Source organism: Vipera ursinii (genome assembly GCF_947247035.1).
Source record: "Vipera ursinii genome assembly, chromosome: 5".
Classification (NCBI taxonomy): Eukaryota; Metazoa; Chordata; class Lepidosauria; order Squamata; family Viperidae; genus Vipera; species Vipera ursinii.
The window spans coordinates 70987065-71013261 of NC_139518.1; the positions used below are offsets into that span (position 1 = coordinate 70987065).

At 36.6% G+C, this 26197-nt stretch overlaps 1 protein-coding gene across 1 annotated transcript; it reads left to right on the forward strand.

Moving 5' to 3' along the window:
* Positions 1-399: 399 nt before the first annotated feature.
* On the forward strand, positions 400-26197 carry MARCHF5 (membrane associated ring-CH-type finger 5). The gene is made up of 6 exons (XM_083363858.1): positions 400-619; positions 13644-13846; positions 15542-15672; positions 20511-20694; positions 21056-21222; positions 24222-26197. The coding sequence occupies exons 1-6, from the start codon at positions 576-578 to the stop codon at positions 24336-24338; spliced, it is 846 nt and encodes a 281-aa protein (XP_083219984.1). The 5' UTR covers positions 400-575; the 3' UTR covers positions 24339-26197.

The following is a 26197-nucleotide window of genomic DNA, read 5'->3' on the forward strand; positions in this document are numbered from 1 at the left end:
GAGAGCAACCGTAACGCGCGCGCCGTTAGGAGGAGGAGGAAAGGGCGGGGGGGGGAAGGTGAGAAAGGGGATTTAAATCCCCTCAGGGGTAGCAAGGAGCAGGAACTACATCTCCCATGGTGACTTTGAGCGCTGACTGCGGTCTCGCTTACGGCGGGGGGAGGGGAGGGGAGAAGGGAGCCGAGCGCAGTAGCGGTTCCTCTGTGAGGTAAGAACCGGCGCGTGCGCAGTAACTCTCGCTCCGCCCTCTCGTCTTTCGCCGTTTGGAGGCCGCGGCCTTGCTTCTCCCCCTTTCCCTCCCCCCTCTTTCGCTTCTTCGTTTTCTCTCGCGCTCGCTCTCTCTCGCTCGCGCGCGCGCGCACGCGCTCTGCCGTTGTCGCCGCTTACCAGGTGTGAGTGGCACCTTTCCTCAGCGGCGTCCTTTGGTCGCCGCGAGCGAAGCGTCCGCGCGCTCCGGGTTGTTGTTGTTGTTGTTGTTGTGTGTTTTTTTTTTGTCCCCTCCCTCCTGGCAGGCTCTGGGCCTTGCTTTCTTAGAGCGGTTGCTGGCGCCTGTTTTAGCCGAGTCCCCGGGGAGGATGTCGGAGCAGACGGGCTTAGCGGTGCCGCAGACCCTGGACAGGTAGGAGAGCCGGAGTAAAGTTGGGGGGTGGGGTGGGGTGGGCGAGTAACGGGTGAGTCGGCGTGACCTGCTCAGGTGCGTCAAGGGGCAGAGACACACGGAGCCGACCGCGAGGGAGGGAAAGCGGCGACCATAGAGATGCAGGAAAGACTGAGACGCCGCTGGGATAAAATGGGGCCCCGCCGAAATAAGAGGGCTGCTGTTTAGGGAGGAGGAGGCGAGGGAAGGGAGGAAAAGAGAAGAAAAGAGAGGAAAATTCATGACATCTCGAGACATTATTCACCCCTCTCCGCTGAGAGCAGGGGTCTTCAAACTTGGCCCTTTTATGACTCGTGGACGTCAACTCCCAGAATTCCTCAGCCAGCTTTGCTGGCTGAGGAATTCTGGGAGTTGAAGTCCACGAGTCATAAAAGGGCCAAGTTTGAAGACCCCTGGCTGAGAGCGTATACTCCAGTTGTAATTGAGTTGATATTATGCGAAGTAAAGAGCTTAAAGTTGCAATATTAATGCCTTTATGATATACCTTTATATATTCTGAATAAATTTATATAATATACTAATAACTGTTTGCCCTCCGTTTAGCTTTTTTTTAAAAAAAAAATGTCCCAGAGAGGTGAATAAGAAAGTTAGTGGAATGGAACTGAATTTGGATACTCTATTGCAGGGGTAGGCAACCTCGGCTCTTTTATGACTCGTGGACTTCAACTCCCAGAATTCCTGAGTCAGCTCAGGAATTCTGGGAGTTGAAGTCCACGAGTCATAAAAGAGCCGAGGTTGCCTACCCCTGCTCTATTGAATAGGAGCCTTCTTTTTGCCATTATCCTTCAGCACTGATTGCCTCAGAGGCTTAATATGATGATACAAACAAGCAGGATCTTGTTTGTTTTGGGATCACTGCAAAAAAAGATTTGGGTTGCAAATACTGCAATTATAGCAATTACAGATTTAGGTTTATTACAGCATAGCTGTAGGCCTGGGCATGAGGTTAGCACAAAGAGATGCAAAACAAATGAATGTTAAGTCAATCTGTGTGGAATTTCTTTACACCAGGTTTAATGAAGGAATCAAGCTTGTGGTACTATAATGGGAAGTACTATAGTACTATAATGGGAAGAGAAGCTACATGCTGAGAAATGGGCACAGTATTATCTGATAAGGTTATCCTTATCAGAACTAAAATACTAAGAACCTGATAAGGCTTTCCCCCTCTACACAAATGAATTCAGGTTAGAATGAATTATATAATGAGATAAATTTTCTATCTAGGATTGATTGCATATACAAAACCTTTGTGCCAGTGGGATTTTGTGGAATTGCACAAAATCAGTATGGTTAACATAATGCACCAGATGATTGTGTCAATTCTATGAAGTTATATTAGATATCTGGCTCTTCTATTAGTCTATTTAACATGTCATTGCCATGGGGCAAATTTTGTGGTGGCTTCCCCATTTATCTCTAATGTATAAAAAATAATATCTCTTGATCAGAAAGGATATCATTGCAATAGACCAAAGAACTATGATCTTCATGCTTTTGATATTTCATTGCTTTAGAACCTTGTTATTTAGAAATCTCTTCCAGTAGGATCAACTGTAATAGGAGAGAGAATCCTATGTTCCAAAGTAATATATAAATTTTACAAAATCTAGGACAATACTTTTGAGGGATTGATGTATAATTGAGAATCAGTGTGATGTAGTCCTGGATTAAAAGTGGGTAGACCCAGGTTCTAGACCTCAGGTATGGGAGATAGCAAGATGACTATGTGTCAGTCACTCTGTGTCATACTGGGAAATTAAGAAGAACATTTACCTACCCACAGTGCACCAGCATGACTGATTATAGTGCCTAACCTTCAAATCAAGAGTCCTTTTTCCAGCAGTGGATTGATTTGGAATAATAACATTATAACATGTGGTTTCTGAGTTGATGAACAATCTTTCCATCCTGTGTTGGTGGACCATCACTCATCTCTGTATGGCAGTTTTGATTGTTTTATTTATTTTATTTTATTTTATTTTATTAGATTTATATACTGCCCTTTCCCAAAGGACTCAGGGCGGTTTACAGGGTATATAAAACCAAACCAGTACAAAAGTTAAAAACAATTAAAAAGATTAAATCATCATTAAATTTATCTCTCGGTTTTATTTAAAATATACCATTTAAAATGATGTATAAGTATCATTTTAATATAATATAGACCTTTATATTAAATGATTGTAAGTAAGTTACATAATTGGATGATGTCAGCAAACCTGAGTCATTTTTAAAAATGAAATTAGTCAAATTCATTGCAGATAAAGCTATTAGTGGCTATTAATTATGTTGACTGTATCAAGATCAAACAGAAATCTCAATATTAGGGAATATGAGCAGAAACATAATTGCGCTCATATTCTATGAACATATCCTATGGACGCTCATGTCCTATGGATAGCTCCTGCTTGGCTACTATGGGAGCAAGATAAATGTTCAGTTGTAAATGTAGTTTAAGGATGGTGTATCATTTTTAATAATAGTAATGTGTGTTTTTTTAAAAAAAAAAGTTTTAGCAGGGAAAGGTAAAGTATGTGCAATAACTGCTGAAATCTAAGGCTCTACTCAGATACTGTATTAAATCCTATATTAAATTCAGTGGCTTTTTTACCCTAATGAGCAGGTGTAGCATAGACTAGATTTGGAATTTTAAAAAAAATATATTGAAAGCTGTGCCAAATCATTTCTATATTACTTCTACAAAATATATGTGAAAACGGATGTGTAGTTTCTAGTTCATTTTGGTCTTTGATTATAAAAATAAATAACCAAATTATGTTTGTTTTAAAATATGGTTTTTTTATGGCAGTATGTTGGGAAAATAAACAATGACATTAAACCAAAAGTAAGTAAACAGAATTGTACAGTTATTTTACAGTTATTTACATTATAGGAGTCTTTTATAGTCAAAATTGGACAAATCACAATAATTTCTTTATAATATAAATTGGCACCATAAACTGCTTGTTAAAGAGAGCATGAATATATAGTAATACTGTGAGGCTTTCAATAATACTGTTTTGCACTTCTAATGTTATTCCCTATTTAAAGTCGTGATAGAAAATGTATAATCTGAAGGTATATTTTTTACTATTTATTGATAGAAGTATACAAAAATCCTGAAAGTTACATTTCCAGCCATGATGTTGCATTAAATAGTATCAGATATCCTAAAAAACTCTAATTGGACAAGGTTAGATTTTGAGGGGGGAGTGTCTAAATGGCTGTTATTTAATGTGCTGACTTACAATAAGCAATATACCCGTTATTACAATAATTAAAAGATTTGTCACATTCTGAAATATTTAATATTTTGATATGGAACGTTTCCTTCAGGTCTCATGGTTTTGAGTTTGTCACATTCTACTTTACTTTCCAAACAATCACATGAAGTAAATCTAGGGATAAATAGTTGGTTGAAGGTCACCACTTAATTTTGTGACAAATCACGATACGAGATTTCTAGTTTAATATTGTGCCCCATGATTCTCAAGATCTAATAGAATCTAACATTTCTAAATGTGTAGAACTAAATTTTAAAACATGAACCAATATTTAGTCAATTTTATTAATAAGAGCAGTGTCATCACTCTCCAATTCTCCAATTCTCAAAATCTTTCATTTGTCATTCAGATGCTTCATAAGAATTTGTGTCTCATCAGTAGACAAACTAGATCAGTGGTGTCAAACTTGCAACTTCTTGTGACGTGTCGCAACGTATCGTGACTTTTTTGCCATTGCCGGCACCCCTGAACTAGATGAAAACAGCTTCAATTCACACAGTGTCTTTGGGATATAACACATACTATGTTTTTATTATGGTGATTGATATCTTTTTTTCCCATATGACATTCAAGGTGGATAATTTCCATTAATCCTTGAGTCACTTGCAAAAACATAGGACAACACTAGACCCATTTTTGAGCCAATAATCATTCTAATGTTAGGTAGGCTATGTTTGCAGAACAATTTTATGTTACTGTTTTGCATTGATATTGTAATAGCATTATAGTACCATATATGTATGTATACGTGTGCGTGCACACTTACACACTTAAAGTAGTCGTGAAGGTCTTGGCAATAATATTTGAATGCTGTGTTGTTTCTCTTCTACAAAGATCAGAATAGTGCAGGCATTGGTATTCCCTTTGACATCTTATGAAAATGAAAGGTAGATTTTAAAGAAGCAGGGTAGGAAGTATTGATACTTTTGAAATCTGGTGTTTGGGGAAAAAAACCTGATAGTATTGTGGAAAGTCAATTTTTTTTAAAAAGGATCATGAAACAGCCCAGATTTCTCTCTTAAAGCATAAATGACCTGGCTTAAATTATCATACTTTGGATATATTATATGAAGATCTAGATCTCTGGGCAAATGTTCTGAAGTGCCAGTTTAAGCACCAATCCTCATGGAGAAAATTTATGTGGATGCCAAGAGTTGACACCAACTTGATGGCACATAGCCAATCAAACTATATATGTGTCTTTATTTTTTCCCAACCCAGCAAAACATGGAAGAAATTACACAAAGGGGTTTGGGTCTCTTGTTTGTTTTTGAAAAACAAAACAGGACCAAAGTTAGAAGTCATCTCTCTCCCCCCCCCCAAAAGATAAAACTTGAAAATAGATTAGACTAGATTAGATTAGATTAGATCCAGTTGGGAGCGGACCAAAAAAGATCAGAATAAAACCCTATTGTGTCCATATGGGGAATGGCACAGAATGCTGCCAAAAACATACAGGCACATAACAAAATAAAATGCAGACGTGTCCTATGGTCACTATTGGTAAATTAAATAGAAAAGATTCCCAAAAAAATGCTCTGCATATTTTTGCCTTTGCACTTTTTCACCCCAAAGGAATTTTGGGATATTATGTAAAAAGGCTTAGAACTCTTCTGTCATCCAGAAGGGATAACTGCCTGAAAACAGAACGTCATGGGATCAAATTTGGTGTGACAGAAGAAGCCAAAAAAAAGAAAGATACTAGCCAGAGGTTGTGAAGACAAAACATTACCCAGTGCATTCAATGGGAGAGGCCATTGGGTGGCATTCAAAAGGTTTCTGACTGCTCTATTGTTGCACTCTTCCTTCCCAGTTATGTGAATTTTAAAAGCTGCATGTTTTCCCTAGAGAAAGTCATAATGTGTAGCAGGTACACATTTGCAGCCACTTGAGCTTTATTTGATTCTATAAAATTTCTTCCTATAGCAGCAGTATATTAAATGTGCTTTGTCATTCTCTGCTATCAACAGTAAAAATCATTCTTCATCTGTTTCTGTCAATGTTTGCAGAGGCTGAGCAGTACTTTCTAGTATTTTCACAGTATTACATAACAGAGCTAAAAACATACTGACTTCGATTTAGAATTCAGGGCTAGTGGGTTGTATATACTTTTTAATGTGCTTACATGGATGTTAAGATGCTATTTTCAACTGTACATTATTTTGAAAGCTAATTATCACATAACTATTGTACTCCATACAAAGATAATTTTGAAACCCTTTCTTGTTCTTTAAATATGGTAATTATTTTGAAAAATGGACGTACAAGAAAAACTATTCCAAATGCTACATGGTTTCCATATGTAAACACACAAAATTCAGTTTTCAGAATATGATTATTTTAGATACAGAAGCACATTGCTGTCTGTTCTGAAAAAGAAAATAAATGTTCTAAGCTTTTTACATAACAGGTGAAACAAGACGTTGTTGTCAATAGTATTTAGAATCTTTGTTCACATGTTTATTAAGAGAAGATCACCTTCCCCAAAGCAGGATTAATTTAAGAAGGCATTTTATCTTCACCTTTCTGTGAAGTTACTGGCAAGGTAAATTAATAACCATGATACGTACTTACGAAGAATGGCTGATTAGTGTTACTGACAGAGAATGACAAAGCACATTTTAGTTTAGTGCTACTGTAGGAAGCTTTGCAGAATCTTTAAATAGAATTGAGATTAAGTGCTTAAATTGCTGCTTAACATTGTTCACATAATGGCTTTTCAATTCCAAACATTGAAGTTTACTATCTTATTGATTAAAATATAATTAAATATGTTGAACAGGATCTTTTTAATATCTTCATACTGAACAAAAAAGTGCCTTGTACCAACTGTGCTTCAGTTTAAAGCTTTCATCCTACTCTTAAAACCCAAGATATGTGTTCTACTGTTTTGAATGTACCCTAAAAATAGTGAGAAGTTTAATTTCAGATATACTGAAATCCTGCCGCATTAAAATGTTGCAACTATTTTTAGATACGGTACATTTGTTCTTCCTTACAGTCTAGTTTTATTTTTAGTTAGAACAACTAGGATGTAGAAGACGGTCAAATACAAATGTGTCAGTGTTCAAAATTCACAAAAAATTATAACAGTTGAAAGATTTGAAATTTCTTGCTTTAGTTAACATACATTGAGTGCTTCTGAGGCTTTTGTGTTATGATTTTGTTATTTGCCTATTTTAAAAAGGGAAAAGTAAACTCTTTGTCTTCAAAAGAAAGCTAGTTTGGTGTAGTGATTAAGGCACCAAGCTGGCAACCAGGAGATTGTGACTTCTAGTCCCTCTTTGACTCAGGTTGACTCAGCCTTCCATCCTTCCGAGGTAGGTAAAATGAGGACCCAGATTGTTGGGGGCAATTAAGCTGACTTTGTAATAATGCCGCTTGGGGTGTGTGTGAAAGCTCTAATAAGCAGGCATATACATAGAATGAAGGCTACTGCTAAGCTTGTAAGCCGCCCTGAGTCTTCGGAGAAGGGCGGGATATAAATGGAATTAAAATAAAAAATAAATAAAAATCTTTAAGCATGTAAGCCAGTTGAAAGGGTTTGGGTCAATCATTCTCTCTCAGCCCAATCTGTCTGACAGGGTTGCTGGATTGCTGTGGTGGGAAAATAGAGGGAGGAAGGGAGTATTATGTGTGTTCATTGCCTTGAGTTTTTTTTGATAAAATAAGAATAATAAAGATAAAAATAAGAAATAAACTTATGTCCAACAATATAGTTTGGATTGTTACATCCTGCATAGAAATGCTATGAACTGTATAAATCTATTCTTTCCTCATCTAGCATAAAAACCAAAGGTATTAATTGTGTTGACATCTCAAAAATGGCTGTTAGACTTGCAAAAAGACTATGTGTATATTCTTGTTTTATCCTAACTAATCACTCACAGGGCTAACAAAATTGTCAGTGTAATCTCATACTAGCTGAAAAGTGTGAGTCTGACTCTTGGATTTCTATAAATCTCTTTCTGTAAAATTTGAACACAAGTAATAGCCAACTTTGTAGCATAGAATACTCTGCCATACTAGAAAATAATACAATTTGTCTTTTACAAACATTGATTGGAAGAAAGAATCATAGACCACTTCTGGAAGTTTATTATCATTCAGTGAAATATCTTTGAGTGATATGTATGTGAAAAAGAATGGAAAAAGTTATCTTTTGTATAATAAGTTTTATTTTGTGTAATAAGCAATAGATATGTTACATAGAATTTTTTAAAATTTGTTTTTTCTAATGCCAATACAATAAACAATATCCAAAATCTTTAAAACATGAAAGATTTGGGAAAGGTATTGTATTTTTCTTTAGAGATAGTAAGGACCACGGGCTGATTTTTAGACTATTTTGTTTGACATAGCAAACTGTTTCTATTTTAGGTTGCTGTCCTATTCCATGCTAGCTAAAAGTAATGTTTTATTCAGTACAAGAAAATGAAAAATTTGGCAAGAGCTAAGATTCTTATGTCATCGGTTTTATTTAGCTTTCTCCTATATCAATAACAAATAAATCTTTTGACAGAAAGCAATCCTTTACCATTATAGTATTCGTATTGTGCTGAAGGTTTAAGACTATAAAAGTAATTATACAATTCTTTTGCAATTCATCCATTGTGATGTTGTATATATTATTTAAACTTATTTGAAAAGCTTACCGGTATTTGGTAAGTACATATAATGATCCACTGATTTTTTTATTTTTGCTCTCATTCAAAGGAACATTAACTCTTTTAGTCTGTTGAGTTGCTTCAAGAATATTCCAGTATGTGTTTTTCATTCCTTCATTTTATATGAAGTAACCATCTGACTTAATATGACTTGAGTTATTAAGCTAAAAAATAATGAATATGTTCTTTTATTCCTAGATTAGAATAATTTATAATTTTTAAAATTATGTTCTTAAATGTATTTTGCATTCCTATTTTGTTTAACATATATTTTTATAATAGCATTTAGTTTAGTTTATTAGTTTTATTAAATTTTTATACCGCCCTTCTCCCGAGGGACTCAGGGCGGTGAACAGGGCATATGATAAAAATACAAAACTACAAAAGTTAAAATAGAATTAAATTAATGCCCAAGATAAAACAATAAAATATACAAATATTTAAAACCCAAATTAACTCCCCATCAGGCCAGGCCAGCTTGTTCAAACAGGTGGGTCTTTAACCCGCGCCGGAAGGAGCGGAGATCCGGTGCCATCCGGAGCTCCACCGGCAGTTGATTCCACAAAGCCGGGGCGCCCACAGAGAAGGCCCTCCCCCTGGGGGCCACCAGCCGGCATTCTCTGACTGGAGGCACCCTGAGGAGGCCCTCTCTGTGGGAACGCACAGGGCGGAGGGGAGTTGACGCCGGCAGCAGGTGGTCCCCGAGGTATTCCGGACCCATGCCATGTAGGGACTTAAAAACCATCACTAAGACCTTGAACCTCACCCGGAAGACAACTGGTAACCAATGTAGCTCGCGGAGCAAAATTTACAGCAGTATTTTGTTTTGTGGGATTATTTTTTTAATTAAATATTTGCATTATGTAGGACATTTTTCATAGTATTTTGGTTAAAATTTCGAGGTCCTGTTATATTTTCCCTCTGTGCAAGAATAAAATAAAGAACTAAAGCTGTATGTAATTATCAGTTATCACTTCCTCTTACAGCTAGAACAAGATATCCATCGTTGAATCCATATCCCTGTATTATGCCCTCCAACCTAAATTTGTCCTTAATACAAATATTAAATCAAAGGTGCTTTTTAAAAATACTATAAATTACTTATTACATGTATCAAAAAACAGAAATCATGTTGTTTTCCAACAGTTCCAGAAATGAAAGGTGACATATAGACAACTATGACATAGAGCGAGTTATTTTTTTAATTATCTTAAGTTCTTTTTCAGGCTTTTAAAAGAAAAGTGCTTATGTTTATTATGCCTTTTCTGGAACACAAAAGAAGTCCTGTCACAGCACTTTTACAAGACTTCATTAAATGCATGGAAGCAACGTTATTCTTGTTGCCATCAAACGATTTACTGCAGAATTAGATACACAGTTATTGTATGGTGTGCCCTTAAGTGCTTATGCCAACTTCAAAAAGCACAATAAGATTTCTTATGCGTTTTTTAAAAAGCCTGGATATGTTCCTAATACAATCTTGAGACTAGAGCCAAGCTATTCAGAATTGAAGCCAATGTTTGGCTAGTCATTTTATTTGTTCAGATAGGGTTTAGCTTGGCTCCTCTCATTAATATCAATTGACAATTATTGGTTTAAGAGATGGATGAGCATAATAAGTAATCTGCCTCTCACCCAAACATCTATTATTCTTAGAATTTGACAAGGTTAAAGCTGTTACTAAACAGTGGATTTGAGTTTCAGAGCAATTTATGTTAAAATTTAATAAACTTAAATGTATTATTAAATTGAAACTGATAAATTACTCGAAGAATCAGAGATGCTTTCCAGCTGCTTACTTATATTCATCTTACCCAAGTGTCACTGGGTATTCTTTAGTGCCCTATTCAATGTTCTCTACTCAGCATTTCTAGAAGGCAGATAGCATAATATCTTAGATCCTCAGAAGTTATGTCCATGTGCACCAGGCAAGATTTTGCCCCATCTGGTCCTTTCCAACCTTAAACATAAAATCAGGATTTCCACACCATATCCAATTTAGCCTGGAGTGGCAATGCACAACTGAGTATTATTTGTTGTATAGTATTATCCATGTACTAATGATATCTCATCCCAAATCTTTGTTTGACGAATTTCACACAGATGTTAAATAGTATAGAGGGAAGAAGGAAGTCATGTCATATGGTATCTTGCATTGTTGAATCATGGGCTCAACTATTTCTCTTTCACAGTTACTGGTGGGAAATGCCCACTCTGATAAGATTGGAACCATTATAAAACAATATCCAACCCTCTTTCTTTTAGGGCAGACTTGTCAAACACAAGGCCCGGGGCCCGGATCCGACCCGCGAAGTGGTTTCGTGTGGCCCCCGAAGCCATCCTGGAAACAGTGAGGGAACGGCCCCTGCTGCCTTGGCCCTGGCCCAGAGACCCTCCTTTTGCCAGAGACCCCCAGATCTGTCCCAGTCCTTCCCAGGCCCCCATAGGCACCCTTGATGCCAATGATGTAGAGCTGGCTATGCCCACCCAGTAGGCCATATGCACTCCAGCCACGCCCACCCAGTAGGCCATGCCCACCCTGGCCACACCCACCTGCCCCCCCCCGAGGGCAACCACAATGCTGATGTGGCCCTCAATGAAATTGAGTTTGACACCCCTGTTTTAGGGGATCCAGGAAGACATAATAGTTGATGGTACTGAATATTGCCAAGAGCTCTAAAAATATAGGAAGATAATATTCTGATGAATGTCATTCCCTAGAGCAATCAATGCTTCATATGTCCTACAGTCTTGTTAAATCAGAAGTCCCCAACCTTTTGGGCACCAGGGACTGGTTCTGTGGAGAGGTTTTTTCGCTGACTGGAGGGGGCGTGGTTTTGTGTGCTGCCTGAATCCCATGGACAGGGCTTTGCTTGTTTGTGCAGACCGGTTGCTGGCATGCTGTGGCTCGGTACTGGTCCAAAGACCGGGGGTTAGGGAATCCCTGTGCTAAATGACTGCATGAAGAGCAACTCAGTCCATTTCCTGGCTACCTTTTCAAACTACAGTTAGTACTTGACTTACAACGAAAAGTGGAACCAGAATCTTCATCGTTGAGCATAGCAATCTAAGTGAAATGCCCATCTGACTGCTTTATTCAATAACCACAATCCTGGTGCTTCCAGTTGCACTTGTTAAATGATCTCCGGAGTTGTTATGCAGATAGAGAAAAAAGTTGCCTGCCAAGTTCAACTCCCTTCCATGCATGAAAGGGAATTCTGCTCAAAGTCTGCAGGAACAGACACCAGATCTTTGCGATTAAACCTCCATTTCTGCAGCCTGCCAGAGGAGTTCCCCTTTCCTCAGCAAGCAACTCTCTTGCTCTCAAAAGGCTACCTGCAGGAGGGACAGAATCTCAGTTCCACGTAGACCTGAGATTCCCTCCCAGTTGAAATTTTCTCCCAGGAGCCAGCTGTTGCTTTCAAAAAGCTGCCAGGATGGAATCTCAGCTTCATGGCAGGTGCCATCAGCTTGCAACCTTTCCTGCTGGCTTCCCCATTGACCTTCTGGGAAAGTGAGCACAGAAGACTGCAAATGGCATTGCAGGGTGCTTAGAACCAGTTGAAAGTGTGAACAGGTTGCCATATTTGAGGGAACACCTGCTGCCGGCATCAAATGCCCTTCGCCCAGTGCGCTCCCACAGGGAGGGTCTGCTCAGGGTCCCACCGGTAAGAGATTGCCGGCGGGTGACACCCAGGGATAGGGCCTTCTCAGTGGGGGCGCCTGCCCTCTGGAACCAGCTGCCGGTGGAGCTGAGGACTGCCCCCGACCTCCGTTCATTCCGCCGGGGCCTGAAGACCTGGCTCTTTGAGCTCTCGGGCCCAGGCTGAGGAGTAATTTATTTTAATCGGGGTTTTAATTGCACAGGGTTAGTTTAATCTTTTTTAAATGGGTTTTAACTTTTGTATTGCTGGTTTTTTAACTCCCTGTAAACCGCCCTGAGTCCTCAGGGAAAGGGCGGTATATAAATGTAATAAAATAAATAAATAAATAAATAAATAAATAAATATACTCAGATTGTGGTCATGTTACATGGGGTTGGTAGTGCAATGTTTTGTGAAGTGCCTTATGGGTCGCAAAGCACCCATTCCATACTCACAGTAATCCCAGAGCATTGTTAAACGATCGTAAGCCAAGGATTACCTGCATGGCCATTAATTTACAGTCAGGAAGGGAGTCAATGGCAGATGCTGAAAAAAGTATTTGCAGGCAATACTGTTGCATTACTTTTGTTGCACTATTATTTATTTTTTATTTACTGTAGAATTTATATGACTACCCACTCACTTTCAGTGACTTGAAGTGGCTTACAAATAATAAAAAACCCAATATAAAAGGGTAAAAACAAAAACCCTCCACTCTCACCCCTCCCTGCAGCAACAAGCAATCAAACAAGCCACTTGATGGGATCCATCCCATTCTGGTCTATTGGCAAAACTAGGTCTTCAGGGTCTTGCGAAAGAGTGTCAAAGTGGGAGCAGTCTAATCTTTACATTGATGATGTTCCAAAGGGAGGGTAACACCATTGAGAAGGAAAGAAGACTTACAACATTCCCTGCCTCTCTGGTGGGTCGGGTGGATGTAACCTGAATGTTATAAACATCACAGTCCATAACGTCAGTGAAGAGCCACTCATCCTGTAGTACAGGGGTCTTCAGACTTGGCCCATTTAAGACTTGTGGACTTCAACTCCCAGAATTCTTCAGCCAGCGTGCCTGGCTGAGGAATTCTGGGAATTGAAGTCCACAAGTCTTAAATGGGCCAAGTTTGAAGAACCTTGCTGTAGTAGATTGATTCTGCCAAAGAAGAAGTAATAGTCGATGAAGGTTCTTGTTGGAACTTTCCAAATACTATTCAAATATGATTTGTTTGAAATTTTTATTGTGTTCTTTGACAAATAGAACATTAAAAATGCTTCTAGGTTAAACTTTGGTTGGTGGCTTTTTTAAAGAAGAAAGTGTAGAGGCGAATGAGGATATTTTGCTCTTGTTTGTAATTGTAACAAAGACAAGACTTGTGTTTGAATTACAGGAGTTGCTGGGTTTGTTTTGCTACTGATGAGGATGACAGAACAGCAGAATGGGTGAGACCATGCAGATGTAGAGGCTCTACAAAATGGGTTCACCAAACATGTCTGCAGCGTTGGGTGGATGAAAAACAAAGAGGGAACAGTACAGCTCGAGTTGCCTGTCCACAGTGCAATGCAGAATACTTGATAGTATTTCCAAAGCTAGGTAAGACGCACATATTGAGTGAAACAGGTTTGTCCTCCAAGATTTTAACTGCGAATCTCCTATATTTGAAAATTTGGATATGGTGTGGGAAGGTTTAGGTTTTCCATTAACACTTAAATCTTTTTTTTAGCCTACATGAGAACATCAGTGTGGTTTATGACATCAGGGAAGAATGATTATTAGACAATAGGTAATAAAGTAGATATGGTATAAACGTCTAAAGTATAGAAGTTCAGAGATAGCGATATCTGTTTCTAGTCCATATCAGTATTATATGTGTTTGCTTATAAATCATTTTGCTTGCTTAATATGCAATTATACTGAAGAAAATATCACACAGAAATCTGCCAATTTTAATACATGTAAAATTATTATGGTTGGTCACACTGTTAGCCAGATATTTCGACTGGATTTGGTATTTTTATTCACCCCTCGAATATTTCCCCAAGATCTGGGATAGGCAGATATTGTTGTTTGATAGTGTAAAAGGTATAGTTGCAGGATGTAAGCTGTTCCAAGTAGAACTGCCTTTTGCAATTTACTTCATTATCATTATTATCCCAAATTAATCCATCCCAAATCAACCCATTGCAGGAAGTTCTCTTCATTAAAGGTTATGCATAATAATTTATTAGACTTGTCACATGCAAGTTGGTAGGTAGTTTTCTTTTAACTTTCCAATTTAGGGTTAAAAACAATAACTGGCTCAGATCACAGCCAGTTTCCATGTCTAAGGAATGCTACAAAATAAAAAATAAATGAGCTCTATTTTGCACATTAAGGCAAGTTGTATGTTAGATTGGTTTACTCAAAATGCAACTGAATAAAATGCTGAGGTTTTCTACAGAAAAGTCAGACTGCAAAAAATACATTATATGACCAATCTATTTTCATACAGTCTTTACTTTTTAAAATCAGTACATTTATATCTTTACCTATATATAGTACATAGCATAGTACATAGCCTTCGTGGAGCTGTGGGCTAATGCCTCCTTAAGTAACACCTCCTTAAGTAACACCAGCTGCCTGCAATTAGTGCAGGTTCGAGTCCCACCAGGCTCAAGGTTGACTCAGCCTTCTATCCTTCTGAGGTAGGTAAAATGAGGACCCAGATTGTGGGGGGGGCGAAAGCCCTAATAAGCAGGCATATACATAGAATGAAGGCTATTGCTAAGCACATTGATTTGTGCTTCTTAGAGTGTAAGCCACCCTGAGTCTTAGGAGAAGGGTGGGATATAAATGGGATAAATGGGATTTCTAAATTTTACTGCCTTAAATAAAACCTATTCTAAATATATTTTATAGCACAGGTGTCAAACTCGATTGCATCACATGATGTAGCATGAAGTATTGTGACTTTTTTTACCTTTGTGAAGCAGGGGTGGGCATGGCCTGCGCGTGGCGCATCCAGCCCACAGGCTGCCAGTTTGACACCCCTGTTTTATAGTGACCCATTCAACTTAATAAAAAGGCTAGAGCTATTTCTCTCATTTTTGGATTAAATCTGTGTTACAGATATACTTAGAAAGGCACAATAATAGATTAGACATCTGAATATATTATATTTCTACAGAAATAAACAATTTTATACAATTATAAAATTTACTAATAAAACATAATTTTCATTTGCCAGTTGCTTCTCTGCTGTATACTCTGATTTTTGCTACAGACCCTCATTTCTTCTTTACATTATAGGTCCAGTTGTTTATGTCTTGGACTTAGCAGATCGTCTTATCTCAAAAGCCTGTCCATTTGCTGCAGCTGGAATAATGGTGGGCTCTATCTACTGGACAGCTGTCACTTATGGAGCTGTAACAGTGATGCAGGTTGAGATAATGTTTTAAATGTTAAATTACTGTAATTGAGCTGGAAACTGGAGATTTGCTGAAGAAGCCCTTCAGGGTGGATAGGAAAGAGAATTCTAAGGATTGGAAAACCCAATTTACTACACCTAGATCCAGATTATGTTTACTTCATCCATGTGGGGTTTTGTTCCTTTTTAGCTGCCTTATATTTGACATTATGATTCTACAGGTAGTCTTCAATTTACAATTGGTCAAGTAACAATCATTCAAAATATTGACAGGCCTGAAATGTGTTTTTTGGTTCATAAAGCACTTCTGGCCATTATAAAACATCATGCCACACACTATCTTCCCATAGTTACATGACTGTATTTTGGGCACTTTGCAGTTGGCTCATCTTTACAACCAAGATGTTGTATCTCACAGATAAATGAATGCATTTTGTAATATTTTTTGCCAGTTTCAAGCAAAAAACATGCATTCAGAAGAATGGTTTCACAATTATATATTGCTTATCAACCATAATGTTTTGCTTAATGACTGCCATAAAAAATGATGTAAAATTGGGTCTGGTCATGTGAATGCCTCAACTTAAATGCAGTGGCTTATGAACCAGAAATCCAGTCCCATAAGTTGAGTACTACCTGTATTACTTTGATTTCTTCAGCAACTGGTAAAGACATTTGTGACAATGGAAGTGGCAAAGTCTCACTGCTCTTGACTGATCTCAAAAAAAAGTTCATTTCTGGATATGAGACCACCTACAGAAATAAGAGACCACCATAAATACATTTGAGAGCCATTCCATTGTCTGGCCCTCTAAAAAGCAGTACTAAAAGAAGGCAATGTCAAACTTCTCTATACTGTTGTTAAGAAACAACATGGACATGTTCGTGTGGTTACTAGGAGTCAAGCTTGACATAGGGAAATTTTATATTACCATATATGAAGGCTTTGTAATTCAGGTTTATTAAACGTGAAGGCATTTGTAATTAGAGATTCCAAGCAAATACAATCCAGCCTCTTCACATAGCTAATGTCCTTAAAATTTTCCTACTAAGAGCAGAACTCTACAACTAAAACAGATTCAGACTTATTGAGCATTTTCCATTTTTAATGCCTTAAATACTTATCTAGATGGATAAGATTCAGATACCAGGCTGGTTATCACAGGGTATATTTTGGTTGACAAATCTAGCACTGGTGTATATTTTTGTCACTTTTAATTTATTTTGTTATTCACTTTCTCTTTACCCTTTGTGTTAGTTTGTATATTAATGTTTGATGTTGAAATCTAATAAAGATACTATTTAAAAAAAAATTTTATGATTCCAACATAACTTATTAAGATCATGTTGCAATAGATTTGAAAATGATATCAAAAGAAATAATTTACAAATAATAAAAATAGATATTAGTCTTAAATGGTGTTAAATTTTATCCAACCATCAGTTTCCAGTTTTTCTTTTCCTAGTCTCTTACTAGCTACGGTCATTTTCTCTGTAGAGGAAAGGCTTCCTGTCCCAGTACAGTAGTGTAGTATAATGCTTCTTAAATTCCCTGGAAGTGATTTGGTATTTTCCAGCTCTTCTGCAATATTTTCTAAATAGATTTGTTCAGCTTAGACTTCAGGTCCTGCACGGTAGCGACTGGTCGCGGGCTTGCGGACCGCTGCACCTCGCAGCTAATTTTCATCCTGCCTGGAGACCCTAATAGGCCCAAGCCGCCCCAGAGAGGCGGCGAAAAAAGAAGTGTGCCCCGGCAACTCTGGAATGACGGCGGTCATTCCGTTCATCTTGGGGAAAGCCGCCTAACCTGACAGGAGAAAGGCTGTATTTTACCAATCAACCCAAGCTACTTGCAACCGAAGTCCAAAAGAACTAACCAGCACAACAGTAAACAGCGTGCTTGAAACTGGGTGAGGAATCTGATTTTCCCTTTTCTATTCTACACTTAATTTTCTGGAAAAGATCCCCAAGAAGCAAAATACTCCGTAAGTGAAGGAGGGGGACTTCTGCCACCCCACCCTTATACTAACAGAAGCGGCGAATTAAAATTTCCATGAAGGATCCAAATATATGGTAGTGAAATAAATTTATAAACTTGAAAGCTAAAATTTAACTTCCAACAAGTTTAAAATGCTTCAATGGTTAAGACTCTCATTTTAAAGATCATTGTTCATATTGAAAAATAAATAGATGCTGACACCTAGTGGTGGATGAAGATTATGACAGCTATGATTCCATAGAGAACTTGCCAAAACCTGGCAAAAGCTAATCTGTGTTTGTAACCTTCAAAGCTTTAATAACAAAGAACAGCTGTGACCAAAAAATAAAAATAAAATAACCTGGGCTACAGACAAAGAGAGAATTATAAACTTTAGGGTAAAAAATCTTTTTTGAACTCTTTGGATTAACCAGGACTCTAAAGCTATTTGCAGATAAGAAGGAAAACTTCAACTTTTGGCCTTCATGGATCAGACATGTAGACAGAACACACCAAGAAATTATAACTACCTCTCAGGAGGAGATATATAGTATACTGCAATTAATTCAAATAACACTAAGGTCAAATCACAAAGAAATCCAAAATAAATTTGAAAATATAAATCAATCTATTTCTAAGTTAACTCTACAACAAAAAAACTTCCAGGAAATAAAAACAGAGAAGGAGCAGACAAAACAAATAAGTGGACATAAAATTGAAAATAGAGAAGATGATTTAATCCTAGTGGAAAAAAATTTACAAGAAATGGAAAAAACAACTCATCCCTTAAGACTACAAAATAAATCTGAGGACAAAAAACCAGATTGGATAAAATGGAATGTAGAGATGTTGAAAACATCAGAGAGAAAGGAAGTGATAAGAAAAGCAAGGAGAAAAAGAAAAAAGATTTTCAAGAAACATAGAAAGACTTTATTCAATTTACTTCTTATACCTACAGCAACAGTCATGAACATATGGAAAAACTTTTTGATTCAGCAAAACACATTGATCAAGGAAGATACTGGTCAAAGGAAAATGATTAAAGTGAAAATTAAGAAGATAGATGATGGGATCTACCAGAGAGAATAGAAAAGATTTTGAATACATAGGTCATTCTAAGAGGGATGAATTCCTTAAATAATACTGTATGTTTTCTTTTCCTTTTTTATTTTATTTCTTGATATAAGCAATATAATATTGTTGAAATGGCTTAGATGAAGGAAATGTTTTAGATAATTAAATGTGTTTGAATTTAGGGAAATTATAATGTATAAAAAAGAAAAAATGTTTTAAATAGGAGTAAAAGGATTAGATGACTAGACACATTAAATGGAATATTTAAAGATTAAATATATTTTTAATTATGGTTAAAAAGAATAAGAAATTTTGGGAATGAATATATATTTGCTTAGGAGGAATATATACTTTAAGTAGTATTTTACTTTTTATGTTTCTTTACTCTTGCTCTCTTTTCCTTTTGTTTACTGTTTTTACCTAAGAAATGTAAAAGTTTTGAGATGGTTTATATGGGAAAAATGGATTTAAATCTTTAAATGTAATTAACTGTTGAGAAAATCTTAACCAGCAAAGAATACTTTGAACTTTACAGGAGAAACAAATCTTATAATAAGGACTGTAATAGGATATAAGATGAGGCAACCAGAATGATTACATAGAAAAGAAATATTATATTGATGTGATTATTATTTCTAGCAATATTGGAAAAAATCATATGTAACTGTTATTTATCAGAATAATAACTGTATTCAAGATTTGCAAAAAAGACATTTTGGGGAAAAGGGGAAATCAACTAAATGTAATATGTGGATTATGGATTATAGAAACCAATTATTAATGATTTTTCTTTACAAATGTAAACCTTAGGGAGCACCTGCTGTCAGCATCAACTTCCCTCCGCCCCGTGCGTTCCCACAGAGAGGGCCTCCTCAGGGTGCCACCGATCAGAGAATGTCGTTTGGTGGCCCCCAGGGGGAGGTCCTTCTCTGTGGGTGCCCCGGAGTTATGGAATCGGTTGCCGGTCGAGCTCCGGACGGCGCCCGACCTTTGCTCCTTCCGATGCGATCTGAAAAGCCTTGGTGGAGCAGTGGGCTAATGAGCCTTGGTGGAGCAGTGGGCTAATGCCTCCTTAAGTAACACCAGCTGCCTGCAATTAGTGCAGGTTCGCATCCCACCAAGCTCAAGGTTGACTCAGCCTTCCATCCTTCCGAGGTAGGTAAAATGAGGACCCAGATTGTTGGGGGCAATAAGCTGACTTTGTAATAATGCTGCTTGGGTGTGTGTGAAAGCCCTAATAAGCAGGCATATACAGTACATAGAATGAAGGCTACTGCTAAGCTTGTAAGCCGCCCTGAGTCTTTGGAGAAGGGCAGGATATAAATGGAATTAAAAATTTTTTTTAAAAAAAAACGTATTTATTTGAACAAGCCGGCTTGGCCTGATGGGGGATGGGTTGGGTTTTTATTGTTCTTAATATTTGTATTTACTGTTTTTAGCTTGGGCATTATGTTTAATTCCTTTTAACTTTTGTATTTTTATACATTTGCCCTGTTCACCGCCCTGAGTCCTTCGGGAGAAGGGCGGTATATAAATAAAATTATTATTATTATTATTAAACCCAGCAAACACACTGTTTACCAACTGTTAAATGATTTATGTTTTAAAAGATCAATAAAATATACGGGAAAAAAAGATTTGTTCAGCTTAAAATATTGTTCTTGCATAATTGAAAAGGGCTGAATCGGGTTAATAACACACTTGATAAAGATTCTGTGAGTAATCCTTTATAAAATGATTATCTGTTAACAAAAATGCTTGTAATAGTAATGTAGTAATGTGTAGTTTTGTTTTGGTAGGTTGTGGGTCATAAAGAGGGCCTTGATGTCATGGAGAGAGCAGATCCATTATTCCTTTTAATTGGACTTCCCACCATCCCAGTTATGCTTATATTAGGAAAGATGATCCGCTGGGAAGACTATGTGCTTCGATTGTGGCGAAAGTACTCTAACAAACTGCAGATTCTGAACAGCATATTTCCAGGTAATGCTACAAAATTTTAGTATCTAGGCTAGGCTTGGTTTCAGCAAGAAACAATGAAATAGTATACCACATTTCTCCTACCTTAAGGAAAAGCCTGTCTAGCACATTTTTTGCTGATTCTGGTTGAATTCTATCTCAATTGACAAGGTATGATGAAACAAAATCAAAATATAAAAATCAAACTTATTTTATATAGCATTATTAAAAATCATAGATTGTTTAATGGAATTTAGTGCAAAAAATGTATTGTGCAGAATTCTGAATGTGAAGAAAATTAAAATACTGCATTGAAAAGTTTGTTGCATAGAAATGTGTAATGTATATATCCTAATATTTAGCTAACAATGGCATTTTTCTTCAGGGATTGGATGTCCTGTTCCTCGTATTCCAGCTGAGGCTAACCCTTTAGCAGATCATGTCTCCGCTACTCGTATCCTGTGTGGAGCTCTTGTCTTTCCCACAATTGCCACAATAGTGGGAAAATTGATGTTCAGCAGTGTTAATTCTAATCTTCAAAGGACAATTTTGGTAAGATGAAGTTTCTTTGTAGAAGTAAACCTGCAAGATTATAGAAACATTTCTAACCATTTGTCATCTCTTTACATAAATGTTTTTTATTCCTTCTGCTAAATAACATTCTGTATAATAAATATCTAAATTCTCATTTTAAAACATTAAAGAACTGTATGTAAATATTAAAAATACATTCCAAGTCATAGAAATCATGTAGAGGTTGTGTCAACTTTTGTTCATTTAGAATTCTTCTGAAACATACCATTTAACCAAATTTTGCATACAAGTATAATCAGTGCTTTTTTTGTAAAAGAAAAAGGTGCCGGAACTCACACATGTCATACAACCCACCTTGCCTACCCTACAAGGTTCCATCCAAAAAAGGTGCCGGAACTCCGTTCTGAGCGTTCTATGAGAAAAAAAGCCCTGAGTATAATAGGCTGGGTTCACATAGCTTTAAATCATTTAATAAAACACAATTGCTATTTCACAAACACTCTAGCTGGTTTAAATAGCTGGTTTCCTATTCCTGTCAAATATAATACCTTTGTAGTTTTGTGCATCCACCATATAGTATTTTGAGATATAATCTGTTGTGCAATTTCCTCATGTTAAAAAGTGCCCTTTCACAAGACTAATCAATAATTTCATAAGTCCATACTGAAACTTTGTAAAGTCTCAGACTTCCCTTATTCAGAGCTGATTTTCAGTCGTACCTAGAAGTCCTGTAATTGTGTAATGACATGATTTATTGCAGGAATGAAGGATTTTTCAGACCATGCATTTGATATGGTCCAGAGGTCTTCCATCAAAGTTCTTTCCCAGCAATTGAACTTACCTGTCCCCACACCTCTGTTACGTTCAGTGAGCAAGAAGAGGCTGGCAGTTCCCTAATCCAGATGCAGGAGGTGGCTAGTAATGACTACATTCTTGTGCAATGGCAGATGAACACAAGTGATTCTTAACTGATTTTGATAATGGCTTTTGTGTTGCAATTTTAATTTTTGAGAGAGTTTTACTTGGATGTTATTGGTAGCTGTTTTAGATTATATAGGGATATGTACTTGTAAGCGGTAGGGTGAATAAATATGGGGTAGATATTTTGTAAATAAGATGGAGGGGGTAAAAATAAGTATCCAGGTTTCCAGATCCACCTTATTTAACCTGCTGATGTTATTGGATAGGGAACCCTAGCTCCTTGTACTGGATCATGGTTTCCCAACGTTAGCCATTTCAGGTATATGGACAATTACTGAGAATTCTGGAAGTTGAGTTCCACTGTCCTTCAATTTGCCAAAATTGGGAAACACTGAACTAGATCCAGTTCCTTACTCCTAGTTCATTGTTTCAACTAAACAATAGATAGGAAAGACAGTTTAGACAGTTTGACATCTAGAACTAAGGCTGAGATTCACAGGTAGTGTCTTCTGGTTCATAGTGGCTGTAACTATGTGTCCTCAAGATTCAAAATACTTTATACAAATGCGTAAATTTACAACAGCTTTTACGCTGCTTGTTATCACTTAAGTCACAGTATTCAAAAGTTATTCTTTTACATAATTGCTTTTCATCAGTGAATTAATCAAGGCTGAATAGAAGCTAGCTAACTATGGATATCAAGGTTACATGAGTTAATTAGAAATATGACATCCAAATGTTATGTAAGGTAATTAAAATTTTATTACTACTGAAAAGGGGGAGCTTTAAATGCAAGTATATACTATAAGAGAATTGGGAATGAAATATGTTACTGAAAACATGGCAAATAAGGAACAAATGGATATTTCATCCTGTCTATTCAACGAAGCCTCAGTCCATCAGTTAAAGAATGTATGAGAAAGAAATTTGGGTAACACATGTAGAACTTAAGTACAGACTAATAAATTAAGAACACAGGTTTTTTTTATTTGGTTTCCAGAATTCTGTGATCTAATCCCTTCCTGTCATTAAACCTTATAGATTAGACTGAATCTTGCTTCCATGGTGCTGTTAGTAGCTTGACACACATGGAATTTGATGATATGATATGGAGAAATGCAACACTTGCCACTGAGAAACAGGGAGGACAACTGCTGAAGAATTTTGTCAAAAACCTAACCCAAAAGATGGGGATTAAGGGAGTATAAAATGAATTGCATCATTGAGAAGGCAACAAAGGAAAGAATTGAAGGGCAAGCAGTGACAGAGCTTTTGGGGTATAAAATCTGACATTAGTGGGGAGACAAGGCCCTGGAGAGCATAGAAGGTAAGTGCAGGAAGATTGGACTGAATCCAAGATTAAGGCAAAAAGCCAATGTTTAGATTTAAGGTTGACTATTGAGTGTTTAGAAAACTAATTTATTTATTATTTATTTATTATTTGGATTTATATACCGCCCCTCTCCCAAGGGACTCGGGGCGGTGTACAGGGCAATTAAACACTATGAACAACACATAATATACAAAAATTAAAATGAAATTAAACCAATAGCCCTAAACAATAAAACACATTCAAAAATTTAAAATTTTTAAAATTTAAGATCTAAAATCCCAGTCCCTCAGTCCAGGCCGGCAAGTTCAAATAGCCAAGTCTTCAGGTCGCGGCGGAAGGAGGGAAGGTCGGGAGCCATCCGGAGCTCAACAGGGAGCTGATTCCAGAGGGCAGGCACGCCCACAAAGAATTTGGGAGCAGAGTATTACAAACAGATCAAAATGGAAGAGATGACATTTGACAGAGGATGAAGGTATTCAATAAACGGATGAGGTGACAAGGACAAAGACACCTCCCTCCCATTGAATGAATTAAGAAAAACCCAACCAAAATAATGTGTAAAGTCAGCATGAAATATTTTTTATAAAAGAAACATTTCAGAATAACATTATAACAGGGAATAGCATGTCTCCAGTATTTATATAAAATTGCTTTAATTAACCTAACCTCAAGGCACATTACAAATGTGTATAAAAAGCCACATTAAAAAAAGATATTGAATTTCTCTGATAGGCTTTGAATAATTGTTCCCTTTTATTTTTAGGGTGGAATTGCTTTTGTTGCTATAAAAGGAGCTTTCAAAGTCTACTTCAAACAGCAGCAATATTTGCGACAAGCTCATCGGAAAATTTTAAACTACCCTGAGCAAGAAGGTGCATAAATGACGACCAGTATGCCTGTCAGACTCTTACAATCTCATTTCCTATATTCTGCAACAATTAGCTACAGGAGAAGAGATTGGATGAGATGCTGCTGCATTTTGTATCTCTCCCCTTTCCACATAGACTAATAAAAGACTATATAATGTACAGGTGAATTCTACGTAGTTGTTAAGCTTAAGAATGTAATTTGTTTTTCTTTGTGGCAGGAGATATCTGAATCCATTTCCTGTGGGGATATATTGCCTTTTGGGGGCGTTTTCTGAAACAGCCAAACATGAAGTTAATAAATTATGTGCAGACTGTATTGAAATATCTTTTTATGCTCACTGCAGTAAATTCATAATTCTTTGCTAGTCAACAGCTACCTGTTAAAATAGCCAACATGTCTAGAATGTTAAAAACTGAAGATGCCTGTTCTTAATAAGCACTTGGAATATTAATGTATGTTTTTTTATTTAAAAGTTTCATCCAATGGTTTACCTTTCGTCCTTCCATTGTAAGTTGTACTACATATAATTGACTCTTATTTGCCTGCTGTGAAATGAAAAAAGTGAATAATTATCTGCTTGTAACCAAGTTGCAATATTGGAGTTATTGCTTTGTACCAGTGTACTATGGAATCCCAGTCAAATTATGGATATTACTAGTTCAAGATAAATATAAAAGTAAGATTCAAAACCAGTACTGATAACATGCAGTTATATATGTAGAAGTATTCTGCCTATACTTCCAAAAGTATTCAGGAAATTATAAACATAATACAAATTGTATTTACTAGTAGGGCTTTTTTAAATAGAAGGTTTTTTTAATATTTTACTCCTATGACATCTGGCACTTTATTGCTTTTGTTTTGAGAATACATTTTCTAAGTGTCTTTGATTTTGATGGAACCTCCCAGCAAATACTTGGAGTATTGGTACTACATACGCACAGAGAGAAGCCCTATTCTAGTAAACAAAATGGGTTTTTTAGAACATAAGAGTTGAGATTTAGGAATGATACTTGAGCGACCTTTTTCTCGACAAAAGAAGTGTGAAATCATATTTATCTATGTAAACATTTCCTGGGTTTACTGGTGGCATTTGTGTCAACAGTATTAGAGAATTAGATAATGCTAGATTCAACAGTGTAAGATAGGAACTTATTCTTTTTAAGAATTGGTAAATAGTTCATCAGCAATTAAACAGACAAAATGGGCTTCATGTTGGTTTGCAATAATGTATGTTAACAAAGTACGATTTTCTGAAGTGAACATTATTTTAACTATAGAAATGTAATATTTTAAAAATGTATAAAATGTATATTATGCCAACTAGTATTCCACTATTAAAGTATGTGAAGAAATATAACGTATAGAATACTAGTTGTATCTTCTAACTACTGAGAAGAATTACAAGTTTAAATTCAGTTGGACTCTGGAATTACAATGAGAGAGAGAGATGTATTTGCAAACTGCTGGATTTCTTCAAGGATCTTCAGTGCTATAAATACTTTGTAAAATTCTTTTGAGGAAAAGTCTTGTGAGTGTTATTTCTGGTATATGCACTAGCCCTTTGTTACCTGCTGGATTTTTTAAAAAAACAAATAACATACTCTCATAATATCACCTGGTGCAGTGTGTGAATTTGAAATTTGTTCTGTGGTTAAACTTCAGAAACTAGTCTGTATCTTCTGATTCAATTGTACTGTGAATAATGTGGAATTATTTTTAATTCAATAGCAAAACCATTATCTCTGTTGTGCTGTTTAATGTTTCTGTTGGTACAACTTGTGATCACATATTGGATTAGATTGAATAAATTTTTTACATTTAAGTGTATGGTGTTTGAAGGTAAATAAAACAGAAAAGTTGATTACA